General features: G+C 42.2%; 1 protein-coding gene across 1 annotated transcript in view; it reads left to right on the plus strand.

Annotated features, from left to right (window-relative positions):
• Positions 1-4946: 4946 nt before the first annotated feature.
• col6a3 (collagen, type VI, alpha 3) overlaps positions 4947-26059 on the plus strand; it is an 88360-nt gene continuing 67247 nt past the window's right edge. The window contains exons 1-13 of the mRNA XM_070552935.1: positions 4947-5160; positions 10297-10405; positions 13312-13908; positions 15241-15834; positions 17372-17983; positions 18067-18657; positions 18755-19360; positions 21219-21818; positions 21894-22496; positions 23104-23697; positions 23836-24417; positions 24525-25124; positions 25250-25834. Of these exons, the coding sequence (XP_070409036.1) occupies positions 10321-10405; positions 13312-13908; positions 15241-15834; positions 17372-17983; positions 18067-18657; positions 18755-19360; positions 21219-21818; positions 21894-22496; positions 23104-23697; positions 23836-24417; positions 24525-25124; positions 25250-25834 (6649 nt within the window). The 5' untranslated portion in view covers positions 4947-5160; positions 10297-10320. The remainder of the gene's footprint in view (positions 5161-10296; positions 10406-13311; positions 13909-15240; positions 15835-17371; positions 17984-18066; positions 18658-18754; positions 19361-21218; positions 21819-21893; positions 22497-23103; positions 23698-23835; positions 24418-24524; positions 25125-25249; positions 25835-26059) is intronic.

Below are 26059 nucleotides of genomic sequence, written 5' to 3' on the forward strand. Positions count from 1 at the left end.
TCAGTAATGGTCATCTTATTTGCTATGTCTGATCACCGGTAGACGAGAGATGCCAGCTTCTCCACGACGTTAAGGCTGTAAGGGCGGAACGTAACAAGGTGGGAATGGAAATGTGGAATCAGGCGTAGCATTCTCTTCAACATTCATAAAGGTTTTTTGCATCTAAGATGGTAAAAGTGAGCTAAGGCTAATTAACCTCCGTGTGTTTATTTGCTCTGTTGGAAACAAGCGTGTAGGAATCAACACATGCATTCTCCTCTAACGGCTGCTGAGCAGTTTGTTCCTCTGCAGCCCTGGAAAGGAACTGTTGTGGGTTCTTCAGTTTCTACTTGGTAATAATATAAACACAGAATGTGTTCAGTGCTCCTTTGCTTTTCAGACTTTCCACAAACCCAGTGAAGTTACAGCCACACCCTAAACGCCAGAGACACGTTCTCCTTTATGTTTGATCAGATTCAAAGATCTTAGATGTTTAACATAAAAGTTCCAGACAGGAAGAAGAAGAAGAACAGAGGAATTCTGCTCTGCTTCTAAATCTGGAGCAAAAGTGGAAATCTGTGACTTTAACCTTGAATTAGTCATGATGAAAGGTTTTAATTATCCACTCTAATAAACAAGTCAAAAATACATTTACACGGAGACAAACATTTACACGAAACTTCCAATAGTGGAGAACATGCACGTGTATTCCCTCACTGGTATTCCCTCTTTCTGCGGCATTCTGGGACATTCCTACATCGGTCCAGAGGGACGGTTCGCCTGCTTATCATTCTTCATTTTTTCCTCTAGCAGCTACAGCAGTTGTTGCTTAGCAACATCACAACAGCGCAGAACTGAACAGGAAATGTGGTAGTGTGAGTAATGACCTTCAGACAGCAGAACACAGATGAACTGGGCCACTGTTCTAAACACTTCCAGATGTAGGATGTTGGACTCTGCGTTTAATGGGCGAGTAGACCAATCAATCAATAAATTGAGAAAGCCATCTGCATCTCACTGATGATCCCTCGTGGCTTTTAGCTTTTAACTTTAATCCTCAGAGATTTTAGAAATAAAGATGAGTTTGGAGCAGCGCTGAGAACAGAATCTGTTTTAACCCAGTTCGGCCCTCTGGAGATGTTTCAAAAGTTTCACTCTTCAGTCAACATTCAACAGGTTGATAAACTAAACACACGGGTCTAAATGTTTATGTGACTTTCGATAAACTCTTCATAGTGAGACAACATGCTGAAGTTACTAAATTAAACCAGTTCAGTCAAAGTGGCGCTATTGTGTCCTGGAAAACCAGTAAAGCCGCTGCTACTGGTGACAATTAGTGAACTTCCTTCATCGAAGCTATCAGGGTTCGTGTTTTCCCAGCAAGGTATCGGGAATTTGGTGTTTATTGTTATTATTATTAATGATTTATTTACTGCTGTACATGTGGGTTGGTACTTTGGAAAGGGGGCAGGGTCATAAATGCCCTACAGCCCTACGTTCTCACTCAGGTCCTCAGATCAGCTGACCATCTAGCCTTCATGGAATCAGAACTCAGCTGAAGCTCTTCCTGTTAGTTAAATTTGGTCTTGCTGCTTCTCATCATTATTTGTAAATATCGCTGTTGCCTCGACAGCGCTACCAACACTATCTATAGTGGGGACGGTGTGCTGTTGACCTCTACTCAGGATGTTGTGGATCGGTGGGCAGAATACTTCGAAGATCTCCTCAATCCCACCGACACGTCTTCCAGTGAGGAAGCAGAGTCTGGGGACTTTGGGTTGGCCTCTCAAATCTTTGGTGCTGAGGTCACTGAGGTGGTTATAAAGCTCCTCTGTGGCAAGGCTCCAGGGGTGGATGAGTTCCTTAAGGCTCTGAATGTTGTGTTGTGCTGTGTTGGCTGACGCAGCTCTGCAATATCGCGTGGACATTGGGGGCAGTCCCACTGGACTGGCAGACTGGGGTGGTGGTCCCCTTATTTAAAAAGGGGGGCCGCAGGGTGTGTTCCAACTACAGGGGGATCACACTCCTGAGCCTTCCTGTAAGGTCTATTCAGGGGTTCTGGAGAGGAGGGTCCGTCGGATTGTTGAACCTCAGATACAGGAAGAGTGTGGTTTTCGTCCTGGCCGTGGAACACTAGACCAGCTCTATACCCTTAGGGGGGTCCTGGAGGGTGCGTGGGAATTTGCCCAACCAGTCTACATGTGTTTTGTGGATTTGGAGAAGGCGTTAGACCGCGTCCCTCGGGGGGCCTTGTGGGGGTACTCCGGGAGTATGGGGTACCAGGCCCTCTGATACGGGCTGTTAAGTCCCTGTATGACCGGAGTCAGAGCTTGGTCCACATTGCCGGCAGTAAGTTGGGCTCGTTCCCAGTGAGAGTTGGACTCCGCCAAGGCTGCCCTTTGTCACCGATTCTGTTCAGAACCTTTATGGACAGGATTTCTAGGTGCAGCCAAGGTGTGGAGGACATCCATTTTGATGGCCTGAGGATCAGGTCTCTGCTTTTTGTAGATGATGTGGTCCTGTTGGCTTCATCAGAACGTGATCTTCAGCTTTCGCTGGAGCGGTTCACAGCCGAGTGTGTAGTAGCTGGGATGAGAATCAGCTCCTCTAAGTTTGAGACCATGGTCTTGATTCAGAAAAGGGTAGAATACCTTCTCCGGGTCAGGGATGAGGTCCTGCCCCAAGTGGAGGAGTTTAAGTATCTCGGGGTCTTGTTCACGAGTGAGGGAAAACTGGAGCGTTAGATCGATAGGTGGATTGGTGCTGCATCTGCGGTGATGCGGGCGTTGTACCGGTCTGTCGTGGTGAAGAGAGAGCTGAGACAGAAGGCGAAGCTCTCGATTTACCGGCTGATCTACGTTCCTACCCTCACCTATGGTCATGAACTTTGGGTAGTGACCGAAAGAACGAGATTGCGGATACAAGCAGCTGAAATGAGTTTTCTCCGAAGAGTGGCTGGGCTCTCCCTTAGAGATAGGGTGAGAAGCTCGGCCATTCGGGAGGGGCTCAGAGTAGATCCGCTGCTCATCCACATCGAGAGGAGCCAGTTGAGGTGGCTCGGGCATCTGGTCAGGATGCCTCCTGGATGCCTTCCTGGTGAGGTTTTCTGGGCACGTACAACTGGGAGGAGACCTAATGGTAGACCCAGGACACAGTGGAGGGACTATGTCTCTCACCTGGCCAGGGAACGCCTTGGGGTTCCCCCGGAGGAGCTGGCCCAAGTGGGTGGGGAGAGGGAAGTCTGGGCCTCTCGCCTTAGGCTACTGCCCCCGTGACCCGACTCCGGCTAAGCGGATGAAAATTGATGGATGGATGGATGGATGGGTTTAGTTTCCTGTGTTTCTGCCACGTAGCGCTCCAGATTCAGTATTCACTAACATGAGCTGAAGGGCCTCACGCTCAAGTCTCTGGAATTTTAAACAAATAATAAATTGTGTGTGATACATCCCTTTCAGGTCGCAGTCGCTGTGAGCCTCTGGAATCCTGTATCACTAGTTACATTAGTATCACTAGTTACATTAGTATCACTAATGTTACTAAATGTTACACCAGAATCCCTAGTTTCACTAATTTCACTAGTTACATTAGTATCACTAGTTACACCAGTATCACTAGTTACACCAGAACCACTAGTTACACCAGAACCACTAGTTGCACCAATATCATTAGTTACATTAGTATCATTAGTTACACCAGAACCACTAGTTGCACCAATATCACTAGTTGCACCAATATCATTAGTTACATTAGTATCACTAGTTACAACTAGTTACACCAGAATCACTAGTTGCACCAATTGTCACGGTACGGTGTGGAGGAGCTGGACCAGGAGATGCAGAAATTCAGCTCATAAAACGGGCTTAATGAGTACTGGCAGGTAGAATACAGCAGGAGCAACGTAACAGGGTGGAGACACAACAATGATCCGATAAGGGACAAGTGCAGAACAGTGGGTATACATACACAAAGATAATCAGGAACACATGGGCAGGATAACAAGGGACAGGTGAGTCCAACAAGCAACTAATTAGGGGTAGACGGGACCAAGAGTCAGAGGGGTCGGAGCAGATCCTGACACCAATATCACTAGTTACACTAATATCACTAGTTACACCAGTATCACTAGTTACACCAGAACCATTAGTTGCACCAATATCACTAGTTGCACCAATATCACTAGTTACACTAATATCACTAGTTACACCAGTATCACTAGTTACACCAGAACCATTAGTTGCACCAATATCACTAGTTACAGCAGTATCACTAGTTACAGCAGTATCACTGGTTGCACCAGAATCACTAGTTACACCAGAATCATTAGTTGCACCAATATCACAAGTTACATTAGTACCACTAGTTACACCAGTATCACTAGTTACACCAGAACCATTAGTTGCACCAATATCACTAGTTACAGCAGTATCACTGGTTGCACCAGTATCATTAGTTGCACCAATATCACTAGTTGCACCAATATCACTAGTTACATTAGTACCACTAGTTACACCAGTATCATAGTATCACTAGTATGACTTTTATCATTAGTTTGACTAGTTACACTAGTATCATCATTAGCATCACCAATATCAGCGTTTTCACTAGCATCACTAGTATCGTGGTATTTTCAGCTAAAACAAGCTACAAGTGCACACACCTCTGCAGGAGGAAAGGTAACAATTAGACCAAAGGATAAAGGTGGAGAGAAAATCTGTGACATCATCATTATCCTCATCCCACTCCAGACCAAGCAGGGCCACAGATCTGGGTTTGCCCAACCCCCCCCACCCCACACACACACACACACACACTACTCACCCTCCTCTTTACATTTCTTGCTCTTTTCTTTAGAGAAAGTGGGAGGGGAAAAGAAAGGTGGCAAGACTCCAGCAGTTTGAGAGGTTGTCCCATCACATCCTTGATCTCAGCACCACAGCTCCTCTGGTTTCAGACCGCGAGGGTGCTCGTGTCTATCGGTCCCAACCTTTTCTCCCTTCTCCCTGAACCTCTTTTATCTGCACATCAGAGTCCTTATCACTTCCTCACTCAGCCTCCTTCCTTAGGGAGGTGTTGGAAAACACTGCGAGGGGATTTTACCCAGTGGATAATGATCGAAGCTTGCAGACAGTTTTCCTAAATCTTTTGTCCCAAAACAGTGGAGTTAATCTACATCAGCTCAGGGTGAGTTTCCTCTCCGTTTGTCTTCAGACCTTAAAGCTGACCTCAGTTTGCACTGCATGCTCTGGAAATAGTGCAATGACCATAATGGTTTAGGCTCCAACATGTGAACCCAAGATGTTGGTGATAATTACAGCCATGAGCTGAGATTTGGGTTTGTACCCTGCAAATATCCAACAGCATGCGTTTAGCACTCCGACTGAAACCTATACTTAAGCAGTGAGAGTGCTTCCAGGGCAAGAGATGAGCCGCTATAGGTGGAGGAAGTTCTCAGCAGCTGCGTTCAGAGGCTGGAGATGGGTGTGAGTGAGCTGATCTTCATGTTTGAAGATGCTCAAATACAAAGAAATAAAACACGAGATGTTGATGAAAAACCGGTGACACGTTTCTGCTTAAATCTTCAGCTGTGATCCCAGGTTTTTGTGTTTGAGCTTTTTACTTGCGCAGGGACTCTGTTTTTTTTAAACTTCTCATCTAAACTTGAATGCATCTTCTCGCATGCATGAAAATTCTCTGCTGAGCTAAAACCACTGAGAGAAAAGATGTTTAGATGCTTCCACTGCAGCAGTAGCCTGGAACCACACCCTCTCTGCAAAAGAGCGCAGAAGTGGAAAAGTCTGAAGAAAGTGTTTTCCGAAGCGTTGGCCAGATGCACCAGAAGCAGAATCAACGTGGTAGCGGGTTCCCTGACCAGTTCTGAGTCGTTAATCTGCACCTCCGGATTTGTTGGTTTTAGAAAGGTTTAGTTGGATTTGATAAAATAATAATAATAATAATAATAATAATAATAATGTGTTTTTCATCCATTGCTCTGGTGCTCACGCTCACCTCAGATGTGCGTTTGTAATTCCTTTAATAATTTATCACCACCGTTCCGACCATGCTGCTTCTCCCTCTGGAAACTTTGTTTATGCCTCGGTTCTTGGCAGAGTGGAACCAGGAGGAGGCTTAACAAACAACTGTTAGATATTCAGCGTATTTCAGCATTTGCGTGTTTTATGGCCACTACAGCCTCCAACTTTCCGTCTTTTTTTCCCTCCTTGATGCAGCGCAGATGTTTGGAAAGTTGGAGGAGTTTTCAGAAAAGGGTCTGAGGGAATTACACACAAAGTCCTGCTTTTAGAGGAAGTTGCCATCAGGGATGTAAAGCATGCAGCAGCAGCCATTTATGGGTGATGATGGATTAAAGCAGCACAACTAATGGAAACTCCAGCTTAAACACTCAGCAGGATAAAAGAGCGTGGAAAAGGTTCACCTTCCTCATCGTCTCTTTCATCCTGCAGCAGTGTCAGCTTTAATAAGTGAACATGAAGGATCACCTATTATGGTCTGAGCGCGCGCACGCGCACACACACACACACACACACACACACACACACACACACACACACTCACACACACACACACACACACACACACACACACACACACACACACACACACACACACACACACACACACACACACACACACACACGTCAGGTGTCAGACCCTCTAACATGCTCCAGCTGCAGAGCCTGCCCCCCCTCACTGTAAAATTTATCACTGATCCTCCCATCATCTGCCCCACACATGTCTGAGGGCGGCCTGTGTGTGTGTATGTGTGTGTGTGTGTGTGTGTGTGTGTGGTATCATGTGGAGATGGACCCCATCCTGAGGAACTTTATGATCTGGGCTCAGGCATCAGATCTGGCTTCTAAACACCCGACGATTGTGCAAAAGTTTTGATCCAAACTTCTTGCCTCCCTTCCAAGCAGCCGAAGCTTTCACTGAAATAATTGAGTTCAGTCTCAAAAAGGATCAAGTGTCCCTCACACCGACTTACTTCCTGATGCTCTAATAGTTTGTGAAGGTCTGACCCTTCAGTAAAAGACCCAAACCTTGAGAACTGACCATGAGTTTATTTATCATCGCTGCAGAAGAAGCAAGAGGCCCGTGTGAGCTGCTGGTCGTGACTCGGTTTTCTACCATAGATGGTGTGTTGATGCAGCAGCTGCAGGAGCACCAGACTAACACATCAGTGTGTTTATGTTTGACACCAGTCTGTGTGACTTTCAGCTGTAAACGAGTCTCGGACTCGTTTTAGGGCGAATGCCTTTTCTACAGCTCTCTGCCCATACGCCTGACACCATCATGATAAAGATGACTTCCTAAGGCCTGCATGATTTTCCTCTTGACCTGAAGCAGTTTTTGTGTTTAATCGCTGCTGGAAACTCCTCATGCTGTCCTTGTTGTCAGGAAGCAGGAGTCCAGCGTTCTGCTGATTTCCTCTGTGGTGACGAAGGGCTGAAACTGACAAACTCTGCACACAAGTGGCTTCAGAGTGACCTGAAATCCCTCCAGAGGCTGAGAGGAAAACACGTGTCGCAGCAGCCAAGAGTCCATCTTTCCTTGAAAAGTTGTGATTGATGTTCTGATTGGTTGCGGCTTTTGGGAGAATGAGTTTGTTGTTGATTTGTTTATTTTTATTGTTCTTTTTGGCTAAAGGCGTACTGTTCAGGCTCTTAACAGCTGCATTACAGCTGTATAAAGTTGTGATTTGTTGGATCTGACTACAGGTCAACCAGATTTCTGTTTATTCTGATTTTAGACACTTGGAGCAGGTCAGCTACCTGGTAAAGCTCATTTTAACACCAATGTTTCATCAGTGTAGTCAACTTAAATGAAAATAACGAAAACAAAAAAATACGAGGATGTTTGAGTGAAGTTATTGAAAATGACTTTGTCAGATTAGACCTAAATATTAATTTTGTTTTTACATTTTTTACAATTTTATTGCCCCAAATAAGTAAAAATTGCAAACAGGAGACATTTCTAAATTTACTTAGATCTTGGAGTTGAGTTAAAGATTTAAATATAACACTGACAACTTTAACATCTAAAACTTCATGGTGGTAAAGCATTTATACTTTATAATTAGAAAACAAATACTCTGTGTGCTGCCACATTTATGGCTCTGAAGTTAAATAGGAAACATGTTTTTTTTATTTAAAATGATCACTAATGTCAGATTTTCTAACTTTTATTGTAATCCTCTTAATTATTGACAGGTTATTATAAAATAATCACCTCTGAAGAATCACTCGGCTTCTGTGTGTGTGTGTGTGTGTGTGTGTGTGTGTGTGTGTGTGTGTGTATTCAAGCTGAAGCAAGAAAAAAGTCTCATTCTGCAGAACAGAAACGAGAAACAAGTTCTTGTGATATTTTGTGAGACTGAACGTATTGTAATGACCTGGCTGGGGTTGTAAGCCAGGTGCATTCTGGGTATTGTGTAATATGTGTTTCCTATCCCACTTCTGACACCAATTGTAGTGACCCCGAGCGTCTCAGCGGCAGTCCCCAACTCAACCAGCAGGAGGCAGTAGTGGTTCACACCAGACCTTTAATCAATCAATCAATCAATCAAAGCTTTATTTATAAAGCGCCTTTCGCAACCCTGTCAGGAAGCCCAAAGCGCTGAACATGGTACAGTTGTAAGTAATTATACTGAATAAATCAACAATAAAAGAAATTCAAATTACAAAATACAAATTACAAAATACAAAATGGAAATAACAAGATAGATGAAACATTCCGGTAAAATACAAATGTGTGAAACACATTTGGATTGAGTGGATGGATTGAGTGTACCAATGAAAACTGTGGAATGGATTCAACATAATAGAGGGCCATAATCAAACATGTTCTGGAAACGCCAAGCGGAGGAGGTGTGTTTTTAGGTGATTCTTAAAGACTGGCAGAGAAGGGGACAGCCTAACTGAGGATGGCAACTGGTTCCAGAGTAACGGTGCTAGGACTGAGAAAGCCCGGTCCCCACGGGTACGACACCTAGACCGAGGGACAGCGAGCAGGCATTGGTCAGAGGAGCGCAGAGCGCGTGATGGGGAATGTTTGTTCAGGAGTGTGGCCAGATAGGGGGGAGCACCACCCTGGAAGAAATGATAAACAAAGACGAGTATTTTGAATTGTGAGCGATAGCAAATCGGAAGCCAGTGCAGGGAGGCCAGAACCGGACTGATGTGGTCCCGTTTCCTGGTCCCAGTCAGGAACCTGGCAGCGCTGTTCTGCACAACCTGTAGGCGACGCAATGTTGACTGACACAACCCTGCATATAGAGAGTTGCAGTAGTCAAGCCGAGAAATTACAAAGGCATGCAGTACCCGCTCCAGGTGGGCTCTCGACAGCATATGCTTGATTTTAGCAAGACGTCTCAGGTGAAAGAAACTGGACCGGATCACAGAATTGATGTGAGCATCAAATTTAAGTCCTACATCAAGAAGCCTTTATTAGGCTTTTTCTTCCACCCTTTGTAACACTACAGACACAGAACTTCTATCACGCTCCTACCACACAGAGTCACGGTGTCAGTTAACCATGCTAATTCAACCCGCTCCACAGAACACACATCACCTTCCCTGTGGCTTACATTAACATAACACTCAAATCAACACATAGAAACTAGCAGAGGGATAGGAAACACATATAACACAATACCCAGAATGCACCTGGCTTACAACCCCAGCCAGGTCATTACAGTATATTTGATTTCAGGATTTAACAAAAACGACTATCATTTATTCAAAAGGGAAAAAACAATGAAAATATTTGTTTTGAACATTTGTTTAAACAAGACTTTTGTTACAGAATAAATGAACAAATGTTAAGTGTTTTTAGTTTAGTGGCTATTGTCTGTTGTTTATGTGCCACTCACACACACACTAGTGACAAAAATATAAATAAATGAAAGTATTTTATTTTATTCCATCTGCTCAGAAACATTTGACTCTAGTTTAGAACAAATTCATGGAGTTATTTCTGTGTAAAAATGGATCTGTTACTTTTTTTTTTTTTACTATGAATATAAATGACATAAAAAAGGTTTAAATTCATCTGTGCTGGTTGTGTGGGTGAGGGCCACGGCAAGTCCCTCAAAGGGCCATAAATGGCCCCCGAGCTGCAAATTGGACACCCATCTCTGGAGGAACAAGGGGATTTTATCATTTGTCTGACAGAAATCAGCTCAATCAGGACATTGCATTCTTTTAGAGTTAGTATTTTTTTAAGTTTTATTTCATCACATTAAAAAATGTTGCTAATGACACATAAATCTTGTGTTTTTTTGTATTTTCCTGTTTACAGGTTGCCTCTCTGTCTCACCTGAAGATGAGGAAGCCTCACTTCCTGCCACTCTGTGCCCTTCTGGGCGTCCTGTTCACAGGAATCCTCCCTAAACTTGATGCTCAGGACGGTAAGCTTCATATCACCAGTTTTCCATGCAGATTTCAGATAGTTGTTCACTATTTAATTCCAACTCTGCCCAAAATAAGCAGTGATTTTGTCCAAATATATGTAGAGAACAGCTGCAGTGATTTGCAAATATTAAAATCTAACTTTTAACTTCCAAATAAACAAAAAGAAAAAAACTTCAGTTTTTAAATGTTATTGTTGATTTAAACACCATCAAATGGCTAAAGAAAGGTAGTAACTCTAATGCTAAATCAATTTCTAATTAAAATAATTCAGTTTTATTGGTGGAAATCACTGCATCAGGTCTGAAGGTCAGTTTGAGGAACCCAGAAGATTCTGAACAGTTTAGTGGTCGGCTTCAGGTGAGAAGAGAGTTCAGGTTTAGGTTTAATGTGTAACTCAGATCTATTTGATGCCATGAACCAAGTGTCTTTTCACTGGTCCTCACTTCCTGTCTTCCCAACGCTCCCGTCTGAAGACTGTGCACAAGGCCTGGAGGCTGACATGTTCTTTCTAGTGGACTCATCCTGGAGCATGGGGGAGGAGAACTTTGAACGTGTCAGACAGTTTCTGTACGCTTTGATAAAATCGCTGCACCAGGTCGGAGGAGGGATGTTTAAATTTGCTTTTGTGCAGTTCAATAGCCGGCCCCAAACCGAGTTCAACCTGAACAGCTACTCAGCCACGCAGGATGCCCTGGGACACATCAAGGCCATGTCTTACCGTGTGGGGGCACTCGCACCGGCCTGGGGCTGGAATTTCTGATTCATTCACATTTGACTGCGGCCTCGGGAAGTCGTGTCGCTGACGGCGTGGCCCAGGTGGTGGTGGTGCTGACAGATGGGCGTTGGCAGGACGACGTGACAGAACCAGCTTGGGCGCTGAGGATGGTGGGCGTGAAGATGTTTGCTGACGGCGTTCAGGACGCGGTGGACTCAGAACTCAGGGAGATGGCTAGCCAACCCCATGAGACTCATGAGTCCAATGTAGACTCTCTCCCGAAGTTGCGGGAAATAATCCAAGATTTAGTAGTGGGTCTTTGTGGCGCAGTGACCTGGTCGGGGGGGGGGGGGGGGGGGGGGGGGGGCTGGCTCTTGTTGCCAATGAGGCCCCGGTGTCAGGAGAGACAGGTAACTATGGTACTAATCTACATGTGCAGGAAGAATCTGCTGCACATGAGGTCATAGACGTCTTTATTAACACATTTTATAATTTTATCACCATAACTACTCACATTTCATCTGCAAAATTAACATCACAATTTATTTATAATTATTTTCACTGCATGAAAGGATCCAAATGGCATCTGGAATTTGTATTTTTAACCAGTGACACCAGTGCCAATGGATTCCACCTCAGGCACTCTCAAATAAGACGTCACGAGTGTTTTCTTAGGATAAATCAACAGCTTCGATCAAAACTCAGAGTAAATTATTACCAGGGTTTTAAAGCTCGAGATAAGAGATTTGACATGCCTGAGTTCAGTCAGCAGAGGCTCTACTGACGAAAGCCAGATCTTCCTTTGGAACAGAGGGCCACCTATAACAGTTATTAACATCTTGTCTGTGGAGGTCAAAGGTCAGGACGGTAGGAACCATGTTTCTGTGACATCTTAGAACAAACTGTTAAGATGACCAGTAAAATGGCATTCCATTGACAAAAACCTGCATCAGGTATAAAACATCCAACAAGTCCTGTGCTGCAAGAAGTCATCAAAGGTTAAGAGAAAAAAAAAAAAAAAAAGATCTTGAATGTGAACGTAAATTTAGGATTTGTGGCTAATTTTGAGATGCCCGCAACTTGAATGACTGAGCTGTCAAGTCCAAAAAATTATTACTATTATTAACCCTATTATATTACAGGAAACAACATCATGATAGACAAACTCTGTTTAGCACTATTTCTTCTGAAAACCTTTAACCTGAGCTCCAGGATACTTTTACTCCTGAAGACATAACTCAAAACCAATCAATGAGCTTTTAACAAAAGCTAACCATGCACCACTGCTTATGTGTCCTGCACATGTATGTTTGTCTTTATCAGTCACAATTTCTCCATGTTAAAATATATTCTGTATGTGATACAGTAAGGAACCTTCCTGGAGTCATCCGTGACCTGCAGAAGTATTCTGATGAGGTTGTTTTGGGTTTTATTCATGGGAATTAAAACACAAAATTCTGAATGAAAAAACAAAGGATTCCAGAAGAAAGCCCCCCCCCCCCCCCACCCCACCCACCCACCACCACCACACACACAAAAGAAAACAAAATTACATCTACTATGTTCTGGAATACTTTGACTAAGCAGGCTCCATGGATGACCCACAGGTTCTTGACTGGTCACTTCACCTGAAGTCTGTAACAAGAGTCTGCATGGGAAGGCTGAACTCAATGGAGAAAATGCTTCTCACAGATTTGATTATTTTTTTGTGTTCTTTAGGATTTCTGTGCATTTGCATCAATTTTATTTAAAATATTTTGTTCTTATTTAAAATTATAAATTTTGAGTTGAAAATATAAAATTAAAGTATGTAAATATATTATTTTCAACATTTCATACATGGACAATTTTTTGATTGAATTTTATGTAGTAATTTTGCTCACACACACACACACACACACACACACACACACACACACACACACACACACACACACACACACACACACACACACACACACACACACACACACACACTTTTTATTGAATTTCCACCCCTCTATGGGACCTCCTTGGTTCAGCCTACATGCAGTATGATGTGTTTTGTAATGTTGATTTGTTCACACTGAATGTTCCTGCAATGATTTCTTAACTTCAGTTCTTTGACTGAAGTCTTTGTCACTGCCTCACCAGAATATTTGCTTTCACTATTTCCATTTTGTTCTGTTTCTCTCTCTTTTCTTAAAGCACAAGATTCAACTGATCTAGTATTCTTAATTGATGGATCACAGAACGTTGGAGCAGCCAACTTCCCCAGTGTGCGCAATTTGGTTGTGAGAATCATTGATCGCCTGTCTGTGGGCAGGGATCAGATTAGGGTGGCCTTGGTCCAGTACGACAATGACCCCGACATAAAGTTCTATCTAAATAGCTTGTACGACAAACCCCAAGTCCTGGAAGAGGTGAAGGGCCTGACCTACTCAGGGGGTGATGAGTCGAACCTGGGGGCTGCCTTGGAGGAAGTGGCCAGGAGCCTTTTGACTGACACAACTGGGAACAGAGCAGATGAGGGGGTTCCCCAGGTTCTGGTAATTATCAGTGCTGGGCCATCCAGTGATGATACCAGTGTCGGTCATCGGGCCCTTAACAGGGCTGGTGTTTTCACAATAGGAGTGTCGATTGGTGACGCTGCCACTGCCGATCTGGAAGAGGTTGCCACAGATAGAAGTTTTGTCCAGAAAACCTCTGATTTCAGAGCACTTGCAACCGTTGGTGATCAGCTTGTCCGCGACATTAACCGCTTCGCCCAGGGCACCATTATAACTCAGAATCAGTTCACTGAAGGTATGTAACTTCTTAAAAACATGGTGGGGTACTACAGGTGGGGAAGTGCAAATAATCAAATAAATGCCTCAAGCGCTAAAACATGAAAGAATTGAAATGTTTCCCCTTCATTTAAAAATTATATAATATAACCAATAAGTGTTACAGGGTAGCTTCAAAACTGCAGGAGACTGAACCAGCTTTCCATAACGTTTCTACAAAAATCAATTCTGCTAGACACCAATAAAAATGTATTTCTCAACAATTTCTAAAAAAAACAGAAAACAACCCCCCCCCCCCCCCCCCCAAAAAAAAAATAACTAAGATGAAAGACATACTGCAGTAAAAGTGAATACTTTGAACAGTAATTCGGAATAGGTTGAACAGATTTAAATGGAAGAAACAGTCTCATGCTTAACTATAGAGGTGTAAAGTGACCCAAAACCAGAAATTAGCCTCCAATTAAATAGTGGCTAGCCATGGGTATTGCTCTGGTTGGGAGACAATCATCTGGTTTAACAGACTCCGCCCAATTTAAGGGACATCATATTCAGGTAGGGTACCCGTTTCAAAAATCCAATCCAGTGAACTGTCTTGTTTCAGTTTTACCAAACTGTGTCTTTATTCCTTTGCAATTTATTCTCATTTTGTTAGCACTTTTGTCACAGTAAGAATATCATCCCTTAGATGACTCTGTAGCTGATTTAAGAGAACATTAGTCTTGTACCTTCTTTGTACAAGTTCAAAAATCTACAAGAGCAAGGGACAGAGAGCTCACGAAGAACATGAGAACACCCTCAGAGGTCTTGAGTCCTTTTCTAAACTACGTTCTGGATTTGGTGCCAGAAGTTGCAGCCGAGTGAAATACTGGAGTTAGACCTCTCAAAACCATAACCACATCTTTTGTACTTGCTACAATTCTATAATCTATAAATCTATAACATTTCATATACAGGAAACATTCATCCAGAATTTATAGTTTATAAACAATAAACTGCATTAATGTGTTGCATATATTGCAATCATTAAAAATTAAATTCATCAGTAGTTAAAACATTCATTCTTTTTTTTTTGTTCTACTAAAAAAATCTATGCTTACAACAGAAATTCAGGTCAATAAAAACATTTTGTCTATTTAGGAATACACTTATTATGATAAGTTTTACATTTCTATTCATAAATGCAAAACAAACAGAAATATTACAAAATTACTTTATTTTTACCCTTAACAAATTTCTAAATTGTCTGAAAATAGTCTAGATAATCAGAAACAAATATCCTTGTAGAGGTTTGATCGTATAATTAAAGCATTTGTTACGATAAAAGTTTAATGTCTCTTTTGTTTGTTTTCAGTTGTGATGGTTGGAAAACGAGACATAATTTTCCTGATCGACAGCACAATGGGAACCGGGGTCATCAACACTCTGCGTGAATACATCAGGCTGTTTGTCAACACCAGACCAATTGGTCCAAATGCCGTCCAAGTGGGTATTGCCCAGTTTTCCTCTGCCCAGAGACTTGTGATGGACCTAAACACTTATGGAACCAGGGAGTCTATAACCTCTGCACTGGCCAATATCCGACCGAGACCGGGACAAAACATCAACATCGGCGCAGCCTTGAACTTTGTGAGAGACAACATGTTGAAGCCTGAGAAGGGCAGTCGCATCAATCAGGGCATACCGCAGCTGGTGATGTTGTTGACCAGTAAAAAGTCCAGTGACAGTGTGGATGAGCCTGCTCAGGCCCTGCTTGAAATGGGTGTGTTGACTCTGGCTGCAGGCACCAGGACTGCTGACCAGGCCGAGTTGGAAAAGATTGCGTTCAGTGACAGAGTAGTGTTCATGTCAAAAGACTTCCGACAAATGTTTCAAAATGCTGAAGAAATCACTGATGCACTGTCGACTCTAGCTGGGACAGTGGTGACCGAACCACCAACTGATCCAGGTAATTCATGGCTGTGTAGTTTCACACCAAACTTTAAACAAAAATTGTGGGAATTTGTCACGATCAGGGAATGGTTGGACCCAAGTTCAGGAACCCAGACAAAACAGAGAGATGGTGCAATGAAAAAAAAACCAAAGTCTATTTCTGAGCGGTCAGGTAGTCCATGGGGGGTTGGAACAAAACTCAAAGAACTCTTGGGAGGCTAACTCGAAACTGGAAACTCAAGAACTAGAAACTCAGGAATACGGGAGGCAACAGGTGTGACATTCATGCAGACCCCCACAATGAACCAACAAACACTGAGGCCCTGTCCACACGTAGCCGGGGATCTGCCAAAACGTAGATATTTTTCTACGTTTTGGCCTGTCATCCACACGAAAACGGAGTTTTTTCACACGAAAACGGATCTTTTTAAAAACTCCGGCCAAAGTAAAGATCTGCGTTTTCTCCGTTTTGGGTGTCTGCGTGTGGACAGACAAAACCGGAGTTTTAAGGTCCGCAACGTCACTTTCCGCGACAAAAAAATGCTGACATCACATGTGCGACCTGTGTTTACACTAGCCGACATCATGGAAGCCCTCAGAGCTGCGCGCTGTCACTACCCGATCCATCAATCGTCCAAGCGCTTTCTGCTTGTTTGTTTTTGCAAGCGGAATTACTGCTCCTTGCGGAAGACCACAGACGAAGGACGAGGTTAAGAACGGGGAAGTACTGCCGCCTACAGGTCTGGCATGTCCTTAACAACGTATTTATCCGGGTACGTGTGAACAGAGTTTAGTTTTAAAACGAGGTGGTGTGGATGCAAGTTTTTGGAGGGGCGGATATTGTTTTTAAAAAACCCCGGCTACGTGTGGACTAGGCCTGAGAGACAAGACAGGGTTTTATTCACAAGGGGCAGTGATCAAGGGATCAGGAGCAGGTGTGTGGGGATTGAGAGCTGATGGAAGACAGGTGAGATTAATTAACTAAATGGGGAGGCAAAACAAAGTAGAGGAGGAAACTAAATCATAAAACCTGTAAGACAAAAACTACTGCACCAAAACTAACCTAAACCTGTAGGACTAAAAACACTGAAGAACTAAATTTAAATAATCAATGACCTGAAGAGTTACAGAACTAAATATAAGACATGGAAAACTGAAGATGAAACTGGGACTCTGGGTGAAGGAAATAACTGGGAGTTATAGAGACAGGAACCAAGGGCAGGGGGAATTCTAAAAAGACACAAGGAGTGAGACAAAAAGGAGAACACAGGCACACAATGTGACAGGAATTAGTGTTTGTAATCATTTTACATTGTAATAAATATTATTTTGTTGGAAAGCCAGATTGGCTACCTTTACTAGTTAGAACGTGTAAGAAACCCAGCTAACCCTAACCCTAGTCTTCTTGGTTGTCTTCAACTCCTGTAGAACGGTGAAACTAAGTTAACCAGCACAACAAATTGTGTTATCAATAGGCATCAACAGACCTCTTAGCTCAAGATGATTTCACGTGAGACCCAGAGAGTGATTTCTGTGTTTTTCTGTTTTCCCAGTGGAGGAGAAGCAGAAAAAAAAGAGTCTCCGAGACATCGTGTTTCTTTTGGATGGCTCAAACTACATTGGAAGCTCTAACTTACCCTACGTGAGAGACTTTATGATCAACGTCGTCAGCCAGCTTCAGATAGGTCCTGACCAGAACCAAATTGGTCTTGTGCAGTTTGCTGAACAGCCAAGAATAGAGTTTTATCTGAACACGTATAGTAACAAGGCTGATGTGGTGGACAAAATCTCTCAGCTCAGGTTGACCGGAGGCTCAGTGTTGAACATGGGAGCTGCTATGGGTTACGCTTTGAAAAACATGTTCCAACCATCCGCTGGTTTCCGTGAGAGTGACGAGGTCCAGCATGTGTTGATTCTTATCACGGGTGGCCCATCCCAAGATGAGATAACAATTATGGCTGATAGACTGGCTCTGGAAAGCATTCTGACATTCACAATCAGTTCTGGACAAGCAAATCAAAATGACATGAAGAAAATAGCCTTTGTACCAAGTATAGCTCACCATGTAGAACGCTTCTCCGAAATTCCAGCTTTGGCAGATGTCATATTTCCAGATCTAGTAACCTTGGTTGGTATTACAGACATAACTGAATCCGAGGGAAATGGTTAGTTTTTATATTTCTCTTCTTTCATCTGTTTATTATTGGTAACTTAAACTTTGCCCAAAACATATTTTGTTTTCTCTCAGTCATTACAGGAGCTGAAAGGGACGTTGCTTTCTTGATTGACGGCACAGACAGCGTCCGAGCAGATTTCCCCTACATTCGGGATTTTATTATGAAAATTATTCAACCACTTGACATCGGAGAAAATGGCGTACGCGTTTCAGTGATCCAGCACAGTGAGAGGCCAACTCCAAATTTCTACCTCAACACTCATAAAACCAAAGAGGAAGTGATAAGAGCTGTGAACCAGTTGCAGCTAGCTGGTGGCCGTAGCTTAAACACAGGAGCTGCTCTGAAATTTATGAAGGACGTCGTCATGTCTGAAGGCTATGGTAGCAGATCTGCTCAGGGCGTCCCTCAGTTCTTGATTGTTCTGGCTGCAAACAGAGCCATGGATAACGTCAAAGAACCAGCTGGTGAACTGAAGACAGAGGGAGTTGTACCATTTGGTGTTGGTGTCAAGAATGCAGATCGGAGACAGATTGAAGAAATTTCACACAATCCTTCTTTTGCCTTCACTGTGAAAGAATTCAGCGAACTCAGCACCATACCTCAGAAGTTGAACAACTATGTGAGTCTACCAAAGGAACAGCTTACAGTGGTTCTACAGGAAGGTAAGACAAGAATAAATCCTCTTGAATCTTCTGCTAAACGTGCTGTGAAACATTTGTTTTCTGATGTTTAAAATAACTGAACATATCTGTGTCATAGTGCAAAATGATGCTGTAAAAAGAGATATTGTGTTCCTGCTGGATGGCTCTGATAACACCAGAGATGGATTCTCAGACATAAAACAATTTGTTAAGAACATTGTTGAGAGCCTTTTTGTTGATGAGAGCCTGGACAGAGTTTCTGTGGTCCAGTTTGCTGACAACACTAAAGTCAACTTTTACCTAAATTCTCACAAGGCAAAGAATGACATTATAAATGCTGTTGATAACTTAACACACAAAGGTGGGAGGCGACTCAATATTGGTGCAGCGCTCCAGTTTGTGAGGCACAGAGTCTTTACTTCCTCCACTGGCAGTAGAAGGCTCGAGGGAGTGCCTCAGATTTTAATTCTCCTCAGTAGCAAACCGTCTACGGACAGCATGAGAGCACCGGCGTTTGCTCTTAAGGAACATGAAATTGTGTCATTTGGTGTCGGAGTTGGAAACGCCAGCGTTGGAGAAATGGAAATGGTTGCATTCGAACCTGGTTTTACATACAAGGTGGCTGATGTCTCCAAACTACCATTGGTCCAATCGCAGCTTCTAACTGCTCTGAACATGAACCGAAATAATCAGGGAACCGTGAGTGGGATCTCTGATTTAGTAGGTAAGAACACCACATTCATATATTTGTTTGCTTTAGAAAATTTTAACTTTCGAAAACTTTAACTCCTAGAATCTAAAGACTATTAAAGCTTCCTTCTGGGGTGTTTCTCTTATTCGATGGCACCATCTAGTGGCTGACAAGCATACCACAAAAAAAGCTTTTGCTCTGTTTTTTAAAGATTGTGACTTTGTGTTTCTGTTTATAAATGTGCTTCTGTAGCCGACAAACAGCTAAAACACGTAATTTTATGAGCATTATTCTCATATCATGCTGTGTTCTCATAAATCTATATTTTAGAGACTTTCTTGTCCGTGAAAAGTTCATCAACTCTGCATCAGCCGAGGTATTCCTTAAATTTGAAACAAGTAAGCGGTAGTCTAACGCTATTGGCTAGTTCTGGTTGGCACTCAGTTTCTTATTGCACAGAGCTCTGCGGGGCAGGGGGAGTGGTTAGCAAAAAATAAATAAATAAAAGACGTATTGCTTACATTTTATCACAGCGCATAAGATAATCACTTTTACAGATTTCTGAAAAATCATACATCATTTCTGAAAGGGGAAAACTCCGGAAAGCTGCTTTAAGGTCGTATTATTGTGACAACGTCGTTGTACTCGTCTTTCCATTTATACCAATATTGTAGTAATTAAGCTCGATTCTCTCTCACATCGAAGACTAAATATTTAGAGGACAATGACAAACTTGTTGAATATTTTTAACTGATTTTTATTTTCACATCCTCATAAATTTGTTTGAGTTCATTAAAGTCTAACAGCTTGTGAACCCTCTTTTCATGCATCGACCAGTTCAAACTCAGAACATTAAAAGGGACGTAGTGTTTCTCCTTGATGGGTCTGATGACACCCAAAACGGACTTCAGCTTTCCACACGTTTATCAGGAGAATGGTAGAGGAGCTGGATGTTAGCCAAGATGAGGTTCGATTAGCTGTTGTGCAGTACAGTGATGACTCCAGAGTTCACTTCATTCTAACCACTCACAGATCGAAAAGGGACGTCATTCGTGCTGTTAGAGGTCTTCAGCATAAAGGTGGAAGACTTCGTAACACTGGAGCTGCTTTACAGTTTGTTCAAGACCATGTTTTCACATCTTCATCTGGCAGCAGACACTTGGAGGGGGTTCCTCAGATTCTGTTTTTGCTGACTGGAGGAAAATCTTGAGATGACGTTTCTAGCTCTGCATTCAACCTGAAGCAAGCTGGTGTCATTTCTTTTGCTATTGGAATGGAAAAGGCGAAACAAGATGAACTGCAGACGATTGCATTTCCGTCCAGATTCCACTTTAACTTTGTCTTTGGGGAATTTTTGTCCATTCAGCCTGAGTTAGCTGCTTTCATTCAAGCGGAAATACAAGCTCAACCTCCTACTCCTGCTGGTAACTGATAGCTGAAAATCCAGCAGCTTTGGCTTCTTGTGCATCATCTTGCTGAATTTTAATCGCAATGAAACTGTATCTTTACTGAACATCAGTTGATCAATTTCCTGGTTCTTATGATCTTCTTTGCAAGATGCAACATCATGCTAATGTTGTATTTGCTTTTGTCATTTTGCAACATGCACTTTGGAGAGACTTTCATGTATCTTTCCGCTCTTCCTTGAGCCATTGATAAAAAGCATCATTGGCAGAAAAGTGTTTTTGAAGACTTCTTTACTTCTTTTAATCTTTCATTTTTGAAAGAAGCACAATCATCTTCATTAAAGACTTTAGTCATTTAACACTTTATTTTGCTTTAGTTGTTTGTCAACTATTGACTTTGCCACTCATGTAAGGTGTACTGACTGCAATGTGGTACATTTTATCTTTTGCATTATGTCTAATTCTTTCTTTTATTCTGTTTTTAGTTGAATTAGAGTCTCCCCAGAGAGACATCGTGTTTCTGTTGGACGGATCAGATGACACACGGAGCGCTTTCCCAGAAATGAAAACCTTTGTCCAACAGGTGGTAGAAACACTCAGTGTCAGTAAAAACAAAGACCGTGTTTCTGTGGTTCAGTATAATCAGCATCAACAAACACATTTTAGTCTGAACACCTACACAGATAAACAAGATGTTATTAATGCCGTCCAACTGCTGCACCATAGAGGGGGCCGAGCTCGTAACACTGGAGCAGCTCTGGACTACGTCAGAATGAATACTTTTGCTGAGTTCTCAGGGAGTCGACATCAGGAGGGTGTTCCACAGATACTGATTCTCTTGACCGGGGGAAGATCCCTGGATGATGTCCCCAGAGCAGTTGCAGCTCTAAAAAACGAAAAGATTGTTCCATTCTGCGTGGGCACAAGAGCTGCTGACATCATTGAGATGCAGATGATTGCACATAATCCTTCTTATGCCTTCTCCATACCTAGTTTTGACAATATTGGGAGCATTTTTCAACAGCTTGTGTCATTTGTGAAAAGGGTGCCACGACAGCAGCCCACAGAAAAAACGAGTGTCTTAGGTAAGGCTTCTTATACGTCTAACCATAACTGTGATAACTCAGCTTCATCATGAATGCATTTTCATGTCTGTAAAGGTTTCAGAGAACAACAAACATCTAAGCAACGAGATGTTGTGTTTTTACTGGATTCTTCTGATGGAATGAAAAGTGACTTCAAGGCAGTGCTTGGCTTTGTTGAAAGAATGGTGGAGAAACTCAATGTGGATGAGAGCAAAGACCGAGTTTCTGTGGTTCAGTTCAGCGCAGAAGCTTCGGTTGAGTTTTTTCTGAACACACATCAAACCCAGCATGATGTTGCTGACAGGGTGAAGAATCTAAACCACAAAGGGGGCAGTCCTCTCAACACTGGTGCAGCGCTGAATTACGTCAAGGATAAAGTCTTCACAGCTAGTTCTGGGAGTAGGCTCCAGCAAGGTGTTCCCCAGATCCTGGTTCTTCTCACTGGTGAACGTTCCAGCGATGATGTCAGAGAGGCTGTGGAAAACCTGAGAGAAGTTGGTGTGAAGGTGTGTGTGGTGGGAATAAGACGTGCAGACATCCTGGAGATGCAGTTGATTTCACAGGAAGCCAGTCATGCTTTCTTGGCTGCAGATTCTAGTGACCTGTCAGACATTGAAGAACAAATATTCTCCACCATTGAGAGGAGTCGGAACTCTGTAACAACAATGGCATCATTTGGTAAGATTTTAGCATCTAGAGCTATCACAATCTGCCCACTATGCTTGATTGAGATGTATTGAGTATCTCAGAAAGATAAAAAGCTGAAGATGAAGAGTTTGTATTTCCCCGCTTAAAGGTTAAAGTTAAAATGCTGAGCAAGCTGTCTGAATGTTGGGTAAAAACTCTGAAATAGTTTTCTTCTGAGTCAAAGTGAGGAAGCTAACCCTACAGTTCTCCTTAACCCTGCTGTATCTGGATGTTCATACTTTCATAACCTGGGTTAGCGTCTCCAGGGTAAACTACAAATACCATCAGACCTGACCTGGTTAAATAAAGGTTGAAAAAAACAAGATGTTTTTGTAGGAATAAGACTATGTGCAGTCTTAACTCCTGCAGCAGCTTCTACAATAAAGTAATAAAATAAAATAAAATAAAATAAAAACTATAATAAATTCTTTTAAGAATATGTCCCAAAAGTTAACCTCAAAACACTCCCAAAACTCACAAACTCATAAAAATAGTTCATGATTTGACTTTATGTGTTATTTGGAATTTATTATAGTTAATTTTATTGTCAGCATTTTGATTTCAAGGCAAAGTTATTTAAATTTCTGTGTGATTTCAGATTCCAGCGGAAGAGACATTGTGTTTTTACTTGATGGCTCTGATGATTCCCAACAAAGATTCCCTGATATTATAGACATTGTCCAGACAATCCTGAGAGAGCTTAACATTGACTCAAACAGAGACCGCGTGGCTGTGGTCCAATACAGCAACACAGCTGAGATGAACTTTGACTTGAAGCGATATGTAACTGAAAATGATCTTCTGAAGGCCCTAAGGGGTCTGACTCACAAAGGAGGCTATCCTAAAAACATTGGAGCTGCTCTTCAGTATGTGAGAGAACATGCATTCACCCCTGAGTCTGGAAGTAGGCTCCAGCAGGGAGTTTCACAGATACTGGTACTACTGAGTGGCGGACGATCGGACGATGAAGTTAGAGCCCCAGTAAGGCTTCTAAAGGAAATGGGTGTGATTGTAGTCGCCATTGGAACAACCGATGCTGACACCCTGGAGCTACAGACAATATCTCATGAACCCAAATACACACTTTTAATTTCTGATTATGAAGAACTTCCTATAGTTAAACAGCATGTCTTGGCGTTGTTAAATGAGGCTTCCCATCCCGTTGTGCACGCTGGTCCCACGGTAGATTTTGGTAAGATGATTTCAAACTAAGGTTTTGTTTTATTACAAATGATATATTTATAAATTTATGCAAAACAATGTTTTGGCTCTCCTGTTAACTAAATCACATGGCATTTCTTTTCCTTCATATGTTTTGTCTTAACTGCAGCCTCAAAGAAAAGTGATGTAGTTTTTCTAATCGATGGATCACATGACTCCAGGAATGGCTTTGGAGAGATACGAGCCTTTGTTGAACGAATTGTTGAAAATTTAAATGTGAGCAACAACGGAGACCAAGTAGCTGTTGTTCAGTACAGCCGCGACGCTACAGTTAATTTCTACTTGAATTCCTATTCATCCAAGAATGATGTGCTCAGCTCCATTAGGACAATGAGACATAAGCTGGGACAGCCTCTTAACATAGGAAAAGCACTTGAGTTTGTCAAAGAAAACGTCTTTGATGCCTCTGTTGGAGGCAGAAGGGCAGATATGACCCCCCAGTATCTGTATGTGTTTAGTGGTGGCAGGTCTGGAGATGATGTCAGAGCACCAGCACAGGCCCTCAAAGACAACGGAATCAAGATATTTAGCATTGGAACAAAGAATTCAGACACTTTGGAAATGCAAACTATCTCACACACCCCCGCATATTATTTTCATGTTTCAAGCTACGCCCTTCTGCCAAGCATTTATTCATCTGTGGAGGCTAGATTGAGGGATACACAAGAAACAACAGATTTCACAACTATTGGTAAGACATAGAAAAAGTTCTATTTGTAGATTTGACAGCTTTATGGTGTATTTTTTTTGTTACAAAAAATCAGCTGGTTCCTTATAATACTTTTTTGTCCCTTTCAGATGCTTCTACAGCTGTAGAAGCTGAACTCAAGGATGCTGTTGACATTGTTTTCCTACTTGATGGATCTGATTATATGAAAGAAAATGGAGGACTCATTTTGGAGTTTGTCAAACACTTGATGAAGAAAATAGAAATTGGGCCAAATAAAGCACGAGCTGCTTTAATCCAGTACAGCATGAAACCCACTGCTGAGTTTGTTCTGAACAAATACTCACAAAATGATGAAGTCTTGAATCATTTGACTAATGTAAAACTGAAAGGAGGAGCCACGGTAAACACTGGCAGAGCCATTGATTTTGTGAAGACCTCTATCTTTACGGCTTCATCTGGAAGCCGCGCCCTGCAGGGAATACCTCAGTTTCTGATTCTTGCAAGTGGGACGAAGTCAAATGATGATGTCCTAGGCCCAGTGAAAAGGCTAAAAGATAACGGAATTGCAGTGTTTGGAGTTGGACTGAACACTGCAGATAGGTTTGAGATGGAGCAATTAGCTCCAGGTGCATGGTCTTTAATCAATGAGCCTTCTGACTTCCCTCTCGTGACAGAACAGATGTTTTCAGCCATTTCCTCTCTGAAAGACCTTGTAGTCCCTGCTGTGGGTGAGTGAGAGATTTTAAACAGTTAACCAGCCACTGAATGCATTTTGATATTGTTAAAAAAGAAGTAACACACATTTAGCTAAAAAAGTAACTAATACAATTTAAATGATTATGCTATTTCCTAGGTTCAAGTTCCACCATAAAGACAAATGTTGTTTTTCTCATTGATGGATCTGATGATGTGAGGAGTAGATTCGGTGATGTTTGTGAATTTCTGACAAACCTGATTCTGAGTTTGGATCTGAACCTGAAAAAAGACAAAGTTGCTGTTGTACAGTACAGCAAAGATGCTGAACTAAGCTTTGGTCTTGATGCCTACAAATCAGAAGAAGATGTTCTTAAACACATTGCAAAGCTAAAACCAAAAGGCGGAAGCCCTCAGTTTATTGGAAAAGCTTTGCAGTTTGTGAAAGATAACGTCTTTGCTTTAAAAGCCAGAGAGAAACCCCATGGACAAACTGAGCAGATATTGATATTACTGGCTGGTGCAAGGTCAAGAGATTCTCCTCGAGGCCCAGCAAGTGCTCTCAAAGATGCAGGGGTCATGATATTTGCTATTGGATCAAGGTTGACCAATTCAGCAGAAATGCAAGCCATTTCTTCTACCTCAGATTATACTTACTCAGTCGCTGACTTTAAGAACCTTTCACAAATTCAGCAAAGTTTAAAGAAACGTTTCAATGAAATAAAAAGACAGATAAGTGAAGAAGGTAAGAAAAATAATATATAAATGAGTAACCAGTAATTAGACCTTTTCAAATTGACAGTAAAATTGCTTAAATATTAATTTTATTTTATTAAAATTAATTTTACATGAATAACATGTCAAAAATGGAAGTTGTGGAAACTTACACTTTAGAACTGCTGTTCTTGAGCTTTTTATACAAAGTACCACCGCAAGAACCAGATGTACTTGAGTGCCAGATCTGCTTCCT

Source organism: Nothobranchius furzeri, chromosome 7 (genome assembly GCF_043380555.1).
Source record: "Nothobranchius furzeri strain GRZ-AD chromosome 7, NfurGRZ-RIMD1, whole genome shotgun sequence".
NCBI classification, from domain to species: Eukaryota; Metazoa; Chordata; class Actinopteri; order Cyprinodontiformes; family Nothobranchiidae; genus Nothobranchius; species Nothobranchius furzeri.